Source organism: Rhinopithecus roxellana, chromosome 13 (assembly GCF_007565055.1).
Source record: "Rhinopithecus roxellana isolate Shanxi Qingling chromosome 13, ASM756505v1, whole genome shotgun sequence".
Lineage (NCBI taxonomy): Eukaryota > Metazoa > Chordata > Mammalia > Primates > Cercopithecidae > Rhinopithecus > Rhinopithecus roxellana.
The window spans coordinates 69,602,602-69,616,815 of NC_044561.1; the positions used below are offsets into that span (position 1 = coordinate 69,602,602).

Below are 14,214 nucleotides of genomic sequence, written 5' to 3' on the forward strand. Positions count from 1 at the left end.
GCCGAGCGCGGGCGGGGCGGGTGGGGTGTGGAGCCGGCTGAGCGCGGGGCGGGGCGGGGCGCGGCGGGCGGGGCGGGCCCGGCGCCTCCCGGCGCGAGGAAGTCCCGGCCCCGGGCTTTGGGGAAGTGCTGCCGAGGCGCCTGCGCACTGCGCCCCCGCGCCCCCTCCCCGACTGTCGGGCTGGACCTTGGAGCGCGCGGGCCGGCGGCGGCGCGAGTGGCTCGGGAGCGCGGCTGGTGAGTGCGCGCGCGCCGCGCCGGGGACAGCGGCCCTGCCCCTCCCGGCCCGGGGCCGGGGACCGTGCGAGGCGGGAGCTTCGGGAGCCGGCGCACGGGACTCGAACCCCAAGGACTCCCGCCGCCAGGTCCACGTGGACCCTGGGCCGCAGTGGAACTGGAGCCCGCCCCCCGCGCTTGGGGGAGGGGGCGCTGCAGCCGGGTTCCCCTTTTTCTGGAGCTCAAAGCCTGGGGAAGTGATTGCTTAAAGGTGGGGGCCGGAAGAACCCAGGTTTCCGCGTCTCCCTCCCCCCCGCCAGCCCGGTGAGGAGGGGCCGGGGCGGGACACCCTGTCCGCCCCTGCCCCCACCCCGCTGGATCTGGCAGCCACTCAGCCCTTCGAGCTGTAGGGGAGGCGCTGCGCCCCCGGCCCCAGCCGATCGGGGGCTCCTGGCGCTAGCCTCCCTCCAGAGCACCGCAGGAGTCCCTCCTGCCGTCTGACTTGAGTCCCTGCTGCTGCAGTGCACGCCCCTTCGGCAGCCAGGGTGGGGCCCAGACCCAACCTGGCCCCTCCTGCCCCTACCCCGCCTTTGGGTCGCTGGTGAGTAGGGAGCATTGAGGTAGGGGTGGGGGCGTCAGAGCCTGGAGAAAGAGGCACCTGGAGGAGGACACAGGCTCCTCCAGGCTGGACCCTAACAGCAGAGAGAGGAGCGTGGTGGGTGGGTCACTACCACCATTTCAGAGGTGGGGAGAGCTGGCCTTCCTTGGAGGGGCCAGGCCAGGGCTCATCCACCAGCCAGATGTGGAGGGTGGCAGATGGAAAAGGCCCTGGGTAGGAGCTAAGAACTGAGAATGGAGCCCCTCTTCAACCCCCCTCCCAAAGGTTATGACATTTTTTTCTGGGATTGTCACATTTTCTTATTCTTTTTTTGGACTGGGCAGGCTCTGGGACGTTCTTTTTCCTTCTGTGGAGCAAAGCAGCAGCCACTCCCAAGGGAGCCTCTATCCCCAGAGACCAGACGTGCCGCCTGTCCAGCCTCTCCCATCCCAGACTTGGGGGCCAAAGCCTGGGAGGCTGGGGAAGGGGAGTCCCCAATCCCAGGATGACAAGCAGGAGGACCCTAGTTGAGACTCTGTATCCCCCAGGAGAGAAGGGGGGGTAGCTTGGGGACATGGGTTGCCCCAGCTGACCTGAGAAGGGTACAGGAAGCCCATTTCAGGGACAGGTGACCCGGTCCAGGGCCTGAAGCTGGGAAGAAGGGGCTGGCTCCCTCCTCTGCAGCAAATGCAGCCCCTAGCACCCCGGCCCTGCACCCCTAAACACGTCCCCTCCTCCAGTTCAGAGCTGGGGTGGAGATGGTAGCCCAGGAGGGACAGTAGCCCAGGAGGGACAGTCTCCGGGGTGCTAGAGTGTGGGGGAGGACCCTGGGTGGGGACAGAGAGGAGGAAGAACTGCTGCCTGGGGAAGTCACAGACAGCCCCGTCTGGGTACAGCTACCAAACCTCAGGTTGCCACGCCCCTTCCTTTCCCTAGAAACTTGACCCCTGAAAGCAAGCCCAGCTGCGGGGCCACTTTCTGCCTCCTCATCTACTTGCTAGGAACCTGTGGGACCCACAGTCTCAGAGGAAGCTGGGCAGGTGGTGAGGGGCCGAGGTCCCGGGGTATGCTGCACCTGCCCCAGCCTTGGGCCAGGGCAGTGGCCTCTGCATGCCCAGGCCTCAGGGGTATTGGGGGCCCTGAGAGTGCAGAACTCCAGCACTGTCTTCTCTGATCGCCATTCACACACCGTCCCAGGAGGCCAAGAGAGACCAACCAGAGAGAAACAAGCATTCAAAGGCCACAAGCTAAGGGAGGCGTGGCGGGGGGGGATGAAGATTGAGAAAATAAAGTAGAACCAAGTTGTGAGCTCCCTGGCCAGGGAGGAGGGTGGCAGATGAGGAGGGTGGTGGACATGCACGGAGGCCCAGAGGGCAGAGGTGGGCGCAGGTGTTCACAACTGCCTCCGGGGCACTGATTGGCCCCCCTGTGCCATTGCCCAAGGAGACTTGGGATTCAAAGTGGTATCTTAGGTGGCACGAGGGCCACTCACAGCTTTGGCGCTCCTGGTGCACCTCCCCTGCAGATGGTGCAACCAAACGCTGGGAGGTACACACACCACACCACACCCCGCCCCTCAGGGACTCTGAGGCTTTGACTGGGGAGCAGGGTGCCCCCACCCACTGCCACCCCCACTTCCCTGGCTGGCGCGCCCTGTGGTACGGCCTTGGTTCCACAGCGGTTTCACAGCCTACATGCAGTGAGCAAGGAGGGAGGGAAGTCTTGGGTGGGAGGTAGCAGGACCAAAGAACCATGTTTGGGGGGCATGTCCCTCCTCACCAGGGCCCTGCCCCCCTTCCCACACCCTCAGAAAGTCCAGCCCTGAGTCCCACTTAAATCCTCACTGCTGCAGGTCTAACCTGCTGCCCCTGGCTGAGAACCCTGGGACGCGCAGACAGACCTGGACTCTTGGTGGGAGCTGCTCTGCCCACTCCCCAGCCTAGACGCCCCAGAAGCAAGTCTGGCCATCACCCGCACGCACAGTTGGTAGCCCCAGACTCTCGGGGCCCCTTTGGGAGGGGCTGGGAGCCGGAAACCGAGAAAGAGGAACCCAGGCTTCCGGCTTCCCAGGGAGTGAGCGGATGGGGGTGTCTCGGAACCTCCTGTGGGGGCCTCATCTGGGGCCCAGCCTGGGAGGAGGAGCCGGAAGCTGCTGCAGCCCCCTCCTCAATGACCCTGGACCCCCTCCCAGCCCTGCTGTAAGCTTGGGGTTGGGGTAGAAGCCCTGGGCAGAGCCGGGTCCAGAGGCCCTGCTAGGGAGACACTCTCAGGACCCCTCCTAAGGGACAGGCGGGGGCTGGGGTTTCAGGTTCTCAGTCAGAACCTTGGCCCCTCTCCCCAGACCCCCAGGCTGTGGTGAGGGTCTGAGAGCTGGCACCACGGAGCCTGGGCAACCTCCTCCGCCCACCCATGCCCACCCCGCATGAGGCTGAGAAGCAGGTATGCCACCTCCCCCTCTGCCTCTGCTCCCCTGGGGGAGATGGGGTGGGGCAAGCTGAGGGGCCACAAGGAGTTGGGAGATCCCTGAACACCCGGGAGGCCAGAAGGGTCATGTGCCTGGGAACAGGGCCACCCATGGGAGGGTGGGGGAGAGGTGGAGTGTCTGGTGGGTCCTGACCTGAAGGCTGAGGTAGCCCCATTTTTCCCCAGAACACAGGGCCAGAGGAGGCGGACCGGCCCCCTTCAATGTCCAGTCATGATGCAGCCCCTCCAGCGGCCCCCAGCCGTAACCCCTGCTGCCTATGCTGGTGCTGCTGCTGTAGCTGCTCCTGGTGAGTAGGGCCTGGGGTGCCCAGCTGGAGAGGGGCTCGAGGGCCTGGGGCCAAGCAGACCCAGGAGGGGACCCAGTGGTGGCTTCTGAGGAATCCCTGCAGGTAGGATGCCCCTGCCAACTCGCAGCGCTGTCCTGTCCAGGGTCTGTTGGGCCCTGGTGATGAGTGGCCGGTGCCTTGGCCCCAGGGGGCTTATGTATGGTTCTTGTACCTGTCTTGCCAAGGGTGTGTCGGTGTGCTGTGTATATGCATGTGCCCGTTCACACGGCATGTGCTTATCCATGCTGCTGTGAGCCTGGGAGCCTGCAATGGAGTAAGACAGGCACAGGCCAGGTACAGTGGCTCACGCCTGTAATCCCAGCACTTTGGGAGGCTGAGGCCGGCAGATCATCTGAGGTCAGGAGTTCAAAACCAGCCTGACCAACATGGAGAAACCCCGTCTCTAGTAAAAATACAAAATTAGCCGGGCGTGGTGACGCATGCCTGTAATCCCAGCTACTCGGGAGGCTGAGGCAGGAGAATGGCTTGAACCTGGGAGGTGGAGGTTGCAATGAGCCGAGATCACGCCATTGCATTCCAGCCTGGGCAACAAGAGCAAAACTCTGTCTCAAAAAAAAAAGGAAAGAAAGAAAGAAAGAGAGAAAGAGAGGCACAGACCCCACAGACTGTGTGGGATGGAGGGACGTTTGAGCAGAGACCCGAATAAGGCAACTGCTGGCCCTGGGGTGACAGCCAAGAGTTTCCCAGACAGCATGCGTGGGGGGGAGAAGAGCACAGGGTGGTGGGGGGTCTTTGGGCATCCCTGTGAGGGTGGGAGTGGGGCTCCCAGATGGTAACAGATTTCCTAGGAGTGTAGGGGAGCTGGTGGATGTTTTCATGCCTTGCAGAAGCCTGGCCCTATTCAGGCTTCAGGCCCTGGCCGATGAGAGGACAGCGCTTCTGGACCCACCATGGGGTCAGCTGACCCATGGGCAAGCTGGGGTGGCCAGGGGGCAGTCGGGAAAGGGGCTGGGAGGAGCCCAGGGGCCTAGTTCCGTCAGGACGTCTGGGTGCACGATGTCTGCCAGCCGTGCCCTGGAGAAAGATCAGCCGGCTATGGATTTGGGTCCAGCATTGACAGGGTGCTAGGAGCCAAGGCAAAGAAGCAGTTTCCCTTGAGAGAACCAGGGATCAGGCCCCAGGACCTAACCAGTGTGGACACATGGGTTTGGGGCTTTCAGTGGCGTCAGCCAACGAGACACACTGCTGACATGCCAGACCTGCAGCGTGTGGCCCCATCAGTGGGACAGGGACAGGCCAAGAACAGGCCGAGGAGCAGGGTGGCCATGTTCCCAGGCACACTCTTATGGGTGTCCCTGTTCCCAGGCACATGACCCTTCTGGCATCCCAGGTGTTCAGGGATCTCCCAGCTCCTTGTGGCCCCTCAGCTTGCCCCAACCCATCTCCCCCAGGGGAGCAGAGGCAGAAGGGGAAGTGGCATACCTGCTTCTCAGCCTCATGTGGGGTGGGCATGGGTGGGTGGAGGAGGTTGCCCAGTGGGCCAGGGATGGGGAGGAGCACCAGGAGCCAAAGGGTCCCTCCTGGAAGGCCAGAGACTCACGGGCACTGGGTCAAAGTGCTGGAATGGAAGAGGGCCGAGTCCGTGGGCACTGTGGCAGGGACAGTAACCTGGACTGCAGATTCCGTGGAGAATTCGGGAACGACTGACAGGGAGCATGGACACCCTTTCCCAGGAGATTGTGGGAGGAGCCAGCTGCAGGGGCTGCCCTCCTGCAGTGGGTACACATGTGTGTCAGATGCCTGCCCATGTGCTGAGGGCCTGTGTGGCCATGGAGGCGTGTGTGCCCACGGCAGTGCCGCTTCCTCTCTGCCACTAGGAACCAAGAGCGGCGGCGCGCATGGCAGGCCTCCCGGGAGAGCAAGCTGCAGCCCCTCCCCAGCTGTGAAGTATGGTGAGTCCAGCCGGCTGGTGTGTGCATGCTGGGGGGCCCCAGGCCGGGAGACTTGGGCCTGACATAGCCTGGCCCCAATGCCCGCAGTGCCACACCAAGTCCTGAGGAGGTGCAGAGCTGGGCCCAGTCTTTTGACAAGCTGATGCACAGCCCGGCGGGACGCAGCGTGTTCCGGGCATTCCTGCGGACAGAGTACAGCGAGGAGAACATGCTCTTCTGGCTGGCCTGTGAGGAGCTGAAGGCCGAGGCCAACCAGCACGTGGTGGACGAGAAGGCGAGGCTCATCTACGAAGACTACGTGTCCATCCTGTCCCCCAAGGAGGTGCGCCGGACACCACAAGGGGCAGGGGCCGCCTGCTCCAGGCACTAGGTGGGGAAGGCACCTCCCGAGCCCCCTGACCTCAGTGCCTTGTCCTGCAGGTGAGCCTGGACTCCCGTGTGCGGGAGGGCATCAACAAGAAGATGCAGGAGCCGTCCGCACACACGTTTGACGACGCACAGCTGCAGATCTACACGCTCATGCACCGGGACTCCTACCCACGCTTCCTCAGCTCTCCCACCTACCGTGCCCTGCTGCTGCAGGGGCCGTCACAGTCCTCCTCCGAGGCCTAGGCCGCCCCCAGCAGCACAGACCCCACCGCCTCCTGTGGCCGACTCTGGGTTCCCTTCAGGTGTTGGCTGTCGGGGCACACGCCTGCGGGCCCAGCCTGGCCGGCTGGGGTCCCCACCCGTGGAGACGGTCCTAGACCCAGTGGGGAGTGCTGTGCCTCCTGGCTCTGCCCACCCGTGGCCAAGCAGGAACTCCAGGTGCAGGGCGGGCCAGAAGCCCCCTCATCGGCCCGCAGCTGGCTGGCCCAGTGCTCCTGGTGGGGGCTCTTGCATGGTGAGAGTAGGGACCCCCCCAGGAGCCATGCTGGACCCAGGAGCCTCGTTGGGGCCTCTTCCCCAGGCAGCTGACGGGCCCCGGACAAGCCTTGGTGGGGGGCAGAACCTCTGCATCATGTAGTTCTATGACATAAGGAGACCTCCTACTTGAGCTGTCTGTACCCCAGAATCAAACCCAGAACCTCAGAACCAGATGTAGGACCTCAGAATCCTGCACTCAAGGTGGCAGGACCCAATTTCTGTTTTATATGTTCATGAACTTTAAACCTGGAAACATGTCCTTACTAGGTGTTTTATCAAAAAAAAGTTTTCATATTTATCTCTATCCCTAACCCCCCCAAAAATAGGATGTCTTATTATTGAAGATATTTTTAAAGCAAAAGTTTCTACTCATTTTTGTCCAAGTTTGGGGAGAGACTGGAGAATGAGGAGTGGCCCCAGACTCAGGGCTGGGGAGCAGTGCCCTCGTCCCAGGGCAGGGGCTCCAGTGCCCCTTGGGAGGGGAGACACAGCCTGTATGCTCACCTTCCCACGCCCTGGGCTCCACCAGAGCCCTCAGAACAGTGGCCCCAGTGGGTGGCTGCTGAACCCTGCCTGGGGCATGAGCTCCACGCCCTCGGCCTCCTTTGCTGAAAGTGGGCCAGAACCGTACAACCCACAGCACCTCAGAAGTCAAGAGGCAACAGGAAGTGCCGCCTGGGCCCAGCTGGATGGGGTCCCCAGAGGCAGGCTGGCTGGGGCAGGAGGGGCTGCTTGGTGTCAGGCACAGTGCCATCTTTACCATCTCACAGGCCCTATGAGTTGAGTGCTCACCACCCCATCCCCTACCTTTCTGGGAAGTTAAGTGAGTTGAAGCTGAAATTGGCTCAGGGCCCTGAGACCACAACTCCCACAAGAACAGAAAAGGCAGCATGGGGACAAGCTGTCCTGAAGTGCCAGGACCTGGGTCCCAAGCTGCCCGTGCCTCAGGCAGTGGGGAGGACAGTGCCCTGCACAGGACGACAGGCTGTCAGCACGCATGCAAGACCCTCTCCCCACCTGCCCTCTCAAGCAGAGCCACCCCAGGTGATCTCTGAAGGTCAGTCAAGCTCCTCTCCTGGGGCTGACCCACCAGGGCCAAGCCCAAGCACTGCCTGACCTCAGGGAGGGGCCTTGTCCACAGCAGCGGGAACAGGTCAAACATGGGGACAGGGCCCACCAGGAGTAACAGCTGAGGAGAACAAGATGGCAAAAAGAAACATTTAATAACGACGGAGAAAGGGCAGAAAGGTGCAATCCAGGCAGGCAGGTTGAGGGCAGGACATGCCGCCTTCTAGGGTCTCCAGAGAAGCTGTATCAACGGAGGACGTGGGCGGGGGGGCCAGCACTGGCCACGGCCCAAGGCTGCAGCACATGTACACGAGGGCTCAGCAGAACTGCGAAAAAGGGGGTGAGGCCTCCAGCCTTGTGGCCACATGAGACTCCCCAGAGGAGAAGGCCACACAGGCTCACCCAAGGCTGGAGTCTCCACCCACCATGCCCAAGACTCCCAGGAGGCTGGCTGGGCAGGGCCATCCCCAGTTCACACCACAGATCCCACAGAGGCTGAGACACCCCACCTCCAGAGAATGGAGCTGGAAGGGGCAGCCTGAGCCTGCTCACCCACCTTCCAGCGGTTTCCACACTCATTGCAGACAACAAAGGTGGTCATGGGTTCGTCAGAGCTGCGGGTCTGCACCTGTAGGGAGGGCTGGGTGAGCCCAGGGCTCTGCTGCAGAGAGTGTCCCCTCCACATGGGCAGAGCTGGCCTTACAGCCACTGAGCTCCCAGAGGTGACCCGATCTGAGGCCGCCTTGCGACTGCAACCTTCCAGAGCTGAGCCTCCAGGGGAGGGAGACAGTGTCTATTGGGGCAGAGGCCCTTGTGTGGGCTTGAAGCAGCTCACATTGGCTGGGGACCAGCAGGGCCCAGACTTGGCTGAGGGCAGGAGGGTCCCAATGGTGGGGGGAACTAGCAGGGGTCCCTAGTGCCTGTGGCTGACTTCCAGAAGGCCCAAGGGTGAGCTTCAGGCCACAGGCAGAGCCTGTTCTGACCAGAGGCTGGGAGCAGGAGAGACGCAGGCTCTGCACAGACCCAGGCCCCATGCAGCGTTTGAGGGGAAGGAAGGGCTATCCTTGCAGCGCCTCGCGAGTCCTATCTGCCAGGCACAGCGGCCGCCTCAACACACTCCCTTTTTTTTTTTTTGAGACAGAGTCTTGCTCTTCACCCAGGCTGGAGTGCAGTGGCGCGATCTCGGCTCCCTGTGCAACCTCCACCTACCGGGTTCAAGTACCTCAGCCTCCTGAGTAGCTGGGATTACAGGCATGCGCCATCACCCCTGGCTAATTTTTGTATTTTTAGTAGAGACGGGGTTTCACCATGTTGGTCAGGCTGGTTTCGAACTCCTGACCTCATGATCCACCTGCCTCGGCCTCCGAAAGTGCTGGGATTATGGACATGAGCCACCATGCCCAGCCGCACTCCCCTCTTAACAGGGTCCCTGCCATCTCATGGGATCCACAGTCTCCCCAGCACACTCAGTGTCCACCTCCATGGCAGGGACTGAGAGTCCTGCGGTCACTGCCAGGCAGCAGGCAGCACGGCCCTCCCACCAACATCAACACCTTGAGGGCCCTCCGTTCAGGCTGGGCCGGGCCGGGCCAGGCCCTCCGACTTGAGCACCCGGAACAAGTGGACCCCACCACCCAAGACGCTGCCTCCTGGGGCCCAGGGGTCCTGGGTAGAGGGGAGTGGTCCCTGAAGGTGGCCATCATGCCTTAGCCTAGTCAGGGACAGAGAGGCTGGGAAAACTCACAGCAGAGGCGGGAACAGGTATGGGCTCCTAGGAGGGGCACGGGATGGCCTGAAGACACTGGGCCCAGGGGAGGTGCCCAGAGGTGCCCAGCGGCCACTCACCTGCGTGTAGGTGCAGTTCTTCTTTCTGCACTTGCCGCAGGTGAACAGGTCTGTCTGCGTGCCGCCAGTACGGGCCATCTGGTGCTCTCGGATGGCCTCCTTGGTCATGGCCTTACGGATCTCCTTCAGCTCATCACTGGCCATCTCCTGGAGCACGGGGCCAGTGGCTTAGCCCACCACTCCGAGGGAGCAGCCCTCCAGCCCCTCCAACAGGGGCTCACCTCTGAGGTCATCACGGCAATCTGCTGGGGTGTTATGGCCCCACACAGCACATTCCGCCGCAGGTCAGGGTTCTTGGCATCTTTCAGGTTGGAGATACGACTCCGTACACGGTTCTTGTACTTCATGTCTGTGTTTCCAACGTCCCGGAAGATGCGTGCAAGTGTTTAAGGACCCACCCGAGGACAACGTCGCTGCCCTCCACCTACCACCTGCCCCACTGGGGGCCATGCTGGGGTGCTGGCTGGAAAGGTTCTGCCCAGCCACACAGGGGTCGGTCTGCCCAGCCACACCTGGTGGACAGGTGAAGGGCTGCAAGGCCGAGCCTGCCCCAGGCCCATTCCTGACTGAGACCCAGCTTCAGGCTACAGCCCCAGGGAACCTAGGCCCCACCAGCAGGCAGAATCAGCCTCTCAGCTGGTCTGGGGGCCCTCCTGGAGCAAGACAACCTGACCACCCAGGTAGGTAACCACCCAGGCATGTGACCCCTGGACAGCTGGGCAGTGGCATCCAGCAGCCACCAGGCCAGGCAGCCTCCTGACTCCACCAGAAACCCAGGCCCATAGCCCCTGCCCAAAGGATATATTCCTCGATCTGAGCTGACAGGCGCTGGCAGTCCGCACCAATGGCCACGTGGTCGTCTGCAAGAGGGAGCCCTGACTAGCTGCCCCCACTGGTTTCTCCACCTGCCACCCCTTCTGCCTGCAAAACACCCTGGCAGCTTAGAGGGGACATCCGTGTCCCTGGAAGAGGCCCATGATCCAGGCACAGGCCCCACGCCCCTGCCAGGGCCACAGCAATGGGCTGGGGGAGGAGAGTCGCCCCTCTAGAAGCAGGCCTCCTCGGGCAGGCAGGGGCCTGGGCCGCCCTGAGAATCCCAGCGGGTGTCAGGAGCCAGGGCCGGCCACACTCACGGGCAGGCAGGGGCCCGGGCCGCCCTGCAAATCCCAGCGGGTGTCAGGAGCCAGGGCTGGCCGCACTCACGGGCCGTCTGCAGGGCAGCAGTCAGCATCTCACGGCACTTGTTGCGTACGGCATCACAGGTGACGGGCACCGGAGGAAATGTGGTGATCCTTGGAGTCGACGGTGCCCTGGGCAGCTCCGGCCTCTTGCGGCTGCAGAGAGCCAGGGCCAGCTAGACTCAGACTCAAGGCTGCAGGCACCCCAGCAAGACACTGATCCCAGAAGCAGCAGGTGCCACAGCATAATCCCCCCTCCAAACCCTGCTTGCTCCACTCTGCCAGAGTCCAACAGCGGCCTGTGGCCCTGCCTATCTTGAGCCCAGATGTCCATAGGGTGTGCCCAGCAGCCAGGAGGGCATGGCCGTGAGGTCTGCAGTGGGTCAGGATGTACTCCCCAGCTGGGAACAGGATCCTAGACCCAGCAGTCAGGATCTGGGCAGCATCTCCAGTGGATCAGAATGAACCTGGCAGTTCCTGCCACCTCTGGGTTGCCCACCCGCGGGACCACAACACAAATACCTGCTGCCTGGTCAGGGAGAGGGAGAGACCCACAGCTGCCTGGTGGGGAGACAAGGCAGAGTCACCCAAGGCCAGGTTCTACTGTCACAGATGACCCTGCTAGGCACGTACAGAATGGGACAAGGATGCCCCTCAGGGCTGGACCCCAACATGAGGCTGCCCAATGACCAGGCTGCATCCATCTAGCCCTCCCCACGTCCCCTCTGTGGAAGTTGGCAGAAGCAGGCAGCTTCCTGGAGGAAAATCAACTTGCAAAGGTATCCATGAGTTCCTGGTGGTCCAGTCACCATAACCCAGTATGGTCAAGGGCAAAGCCATCTCTCGGCCATAGCCTGCCACCATAAACACCCCCAGCTCCCAGCTGCAGGCCACAGAGCCCTCATCGCCCCCTGGCAGCAGTGACCACACATGCACATGCAGGGCAGGAGAGGGAAGCTGGGCACCCGCCTTTGGTTCTGGGCAGAATTTTGCAGGAAGGAGGGGCCCTCGTTGAGTGAGGCTGAGGTTCGGGAAGCCAGAGTGGGCCAGCAAGAACCAAACCCAGCAGGGGGTCTTGGGGGAAGAGGCCGGGGGCTCCCACAGGCCCACTCAGGGTATACAGCAGCTCTTGGCAGAGGAAGAGGCCAGGGTGGCTGGCTGACAGCCAGGTGGACACAGACCCGCGTCTCAAGTGGTCAGTGCAGGCGGGACACACCACGAGGCCAGTGTCCGGCATGAGGTTGACCGACTCTGTGTGCGGCCTCAAAGCAATGCCTAGGCACACGGAGATTAGCACCCTTTCCCCGGCAAGGAAGCAGGCTGGGAAGCAGGAGTGTGTGCACCTGCCTTCCAGGTGTACTACCTGGGATCCGAGGCCTGTGAGGCATCCCTCGAGGACGTGGGCAGAGGCGTGCCCCTCCCCCGCTCCCTGGCTTTGGCATCTGAAGCATCTGCAGTTGAGGAAAGACCAGGGATGGGCTAATCAGGGGAAGGCAGAGGAGGGACGGGCGCAGACCACCACCAAGGTGCAGCCTCAGCCCAACCACCAACACTCGCAGCCCCAGCCCCCAGCTCCCTACCCAGCCAGAGGAGCCAGGGGCCAGGAAGGCGCCCAGCCTCTGTGAACAGGCCCTCACCCTCCCCAGCAACCTGTCCGTCTCTGCAGTCCCACGGCTACCTCCCCAGAACACTTTCCTATACAAGCACCCACTCACAAAGGCCACCTCTGGGGCCCACCCTCCTGCCTGTCCTGGCCGGAGAAACCAAGCATGTCCCCAACAAAGCTCTTTCCTGAAAGCCCAGAGCCAGGCCCAAGGGCTGGAGATGAGGACGTGCTTGTGCTGTGTACGGCCTGAGGGTCACACAGGGCTAGAGACAGACTGTTTCACAAGGGTGTGGACAGAGCTAGGAGGGCTGCCTCCATCCCGGATAGCAGCATCTTTGCAACCCCAGTCACCCCATTGTCTCCAGGAAGAGGCAGCCTTCAGTCCAGCCCAGCCCTTCCCTTCCCTCCCCTGGCAGGGGGTTGCCCCTCTGTTCCCTCTGAGTAGCTGAGGCGGCCCCAACTTCTCCCTCTCCCTTCCCGTCTCCTGACACTTCCCAGCCTCCTGGCCGTGACCGTCCCCTCTGTGTGACCTCCCAGCTCACCCCAGTCTCTCAGTGCTGTCGGCTCAAGTCCTGGCCTCAACTCTCCTCTCTCCTTGTTCTACCTGGAACCCTGCCCCCAGCACACACCCTTGCCTCCTAGGCCACCCCTCCCAGGCAATGCTGACAGGCACCCACTGATCCACTGCCAGCCCCAAGCTGGGTGCTTCATGGTCTGGGGTTGCCACTGCCCCACTCCCAGGTGACCTGGCTCAGGGTGGGCACTGCCAGGACCCTACACTGTGCTGACCAGCCAGAGGCAGCACTTCTCGGGGCCCTGGTCCCAGCACTCAGTGGGCACTGGCCCAAGCCGCACCCAGGAGCTTCTTCCAGGACTTGATGAGGGACTTGGCCAGTGCAATGACCTCCTCGTCGGAGCTCTGCTTCCGAAGGGCGTTGACAGACATCCCGACTCGGGTGGACTACAAGGCAAGTGGTCTGAGTCGGGTGGAGGCAGGGGCCCACCCTAGGCGTCAGATCCTCCTGGCAGACCCTTGGTGGCTCCCACAGGACAGGAACCCAGGACCTGCCAGGGAGGTAGATGCCTCTCCCAATATCCTCAGACTCCCTTCCCTTCCCACTGAGCCCAGAGAAAGGCAGAGACCCTCTCCTCAGGAGCAGGCATTTGTGCCAACGAAGGCCCGGTGGGGAGGGTGGAGAAGCCCTGCCAGGTGCCCTCAGAACTGCCATCTCCTGGGCTGTCCCCAGGAGCTGTCCCGGACCTGGGGCAGGCAGGGACCTACCTGGAGCAGGTGCAGCGTGATAGGCATGGCCTTCAGCTCCCGCAGCAGATCCATGGCTCCCTCCTGGAAGGAGAAGGAGGACCTTCATAAAGGACTTTAGATCTCAACGGACAATATCACCTCCTTCTGCCTACTGGAGGGGAACACAAGGCAGTGACAATTTGGAGACTCAACCTGGGGTCAAAAAGAAACCAAAATTCCTCTACCTGGAGACACCCAGGGCTGTTCCTGCAGCACAGCAGGGAGCCCTTACTGCTCAGTCAAGAAGGGGAGGGGATTTGCAGCCTCAAGCATTCCAGGTTGTAACCCACATCCGTGGCAATGACCTCACTGACTTCACTGTAACCACCTCAGGTCACTGACCCAAACCAGAACAGAAATGCCAGCTCCCCTGGCAAATCAGGAGGCTTCAGAGCCATGGCCCCTCCCCAGCAGCCAGGGCCACAGCCAGGTGAAAGTGCAGCCCCAGGTTCATTCACTCCCCTGTGCATTCATGCCCTGATGTGCAGGGCAGCCTCTCCCCAAAGCACGCACCCCCCACCAGCTGTGGAGGCCAAACTCTCAGGCACAGCCACAGCCAGCACCTACAGACCCACAGCCCCCTCATCTATCCTCCAGGCCTCTGAGTTGCCCCCAAGCAGGCGAGCACCCCTCGCCTGGACAGTTGAAACGCACCCCGTTCTCTCTGCCTTGTCTCCCCACCCAAGATCTGCGTTTCCTCCAGGTCCTCACACACTGATGAGGCCAGGCACAAACCGGCCACATTTCCATACCAGGTACAGCTCTTCAGTGC

General features: G+C 62.4%; 2 protein-coding genes across 19 annotated transcripts in view; one reads left to right on the plus strand and one right to left on the minus strand.

The window, feature by feature from the left end:
* The first annotated feature begins 110 nt into the window (after nt 1-110).
* On the plus strand, nt 111-6,803 carry RGS19 (regulator of G protein signaling 19). 9 transcript variants are annotated; one of them, XM_010365262.2, is made up of 7 exons: nt 261-816; nt 2,666-3,011; nt 3,155-3,252; nt 3,463-3,584; nt 5,462-5,536; nt 5,624-5,858; nt 5,957-6,803. In XM_010365262.2, exons 3-7 carry the CDS (start codon nt 3,223-3,225, stop codon nt 6,146-6,148), a joined length of 654 nt encoding a protein of 217 aa, XP_010363564.1. In that variant the 5' UTR covers nt 261-816; nt 2,666-3,011; nt 3,155-3,222; the 3' UTR covers nt 6,149-6,803. The 9 variants fall into 9 exon arrangements, with proteins under 9 accessions (XP_030770112.1, XP_030770110.1, XP_030770114.1 ...); XM_010365263.2 differs by having other exon boundaries at nt 2,666-2,799; XM_030914251.1 differs by having other exon boundaries at nt 2,666-2,795.
* Nucleotides 6,804-7,646: 843 nt separating this feature from the next.
* TCEA2 (transcription elongation factor A2) overlaps nt 7,647-14,214 on the minus strand; it is a 29,060-nt gene continuing 22,492 nt past the window's right edge. For 7 of the 10 annotated variants that reach the window (XM_030914260.1, XM_030914264.1, XM_030914259.1 and 4 more), the window contains 8 exons: nt 13,422-13,484; nt 12,995-13,100; nt 11,897-11,984; nt 10,559-10,689; nt 10,159-10,215; nt 9,577-9,731; nt 9,356-9,502; nt 7,647-8,138 (listed from right to left, as the gene is read on the minus strand). In XM_030914260.1, coding sequence (XP_030770120.1) covers nt 7,983-8,138; nt 9,356-9,502; nt 9,577-9,731; nt 10,159-10,215; nt 10,559-10,689; nt 11,897-11,984; nt 12,995-13,100; nt 13,422-13,484 — 903 coding nt within the window. In that variant the 3' untranslated portion in view covers nt 7,647-7,982. The remainder of the gene's footprint in view (nt 8,139-9,355; nt 9,503-9,576; nt 9,732-10,158; nt 10,216-10,558; nt 10,690-11,896; nt 11,985-12,994; nt 13,101-13,421; nt 13,485-14,214) is intronic. The other 3 variants (XM_030914261.1, XM_030914262.1, XM_030914265.1) reach the window with 3 other exon arrangements.

Bases quoted from the DNA above. Each gene is read 5' to 3' on its own strand.
- RGS19 (XM_030914250.1), top strand. From the start codon at position 2,895: ATGGGGGTGTCTCGGAACCTCCTGTGGGGGCCTCATCTGGGGCCCAGC. The intron at 3,585-5,461 runs GTGAGTAGGGCC...CTCTGCCACTAG, and splicing joins TGCTGCTGTAGCTGCTCCTG to GAACCAAGAGCGGCGGCGCG. The intron at 5,537-5,623 runs GTGAGTCCAGCC...CAATGCCCGCAG, and splicing joins CTCCCCAGCTGTGAAGTATG to TGCCACACCAAGTCCTGAGG.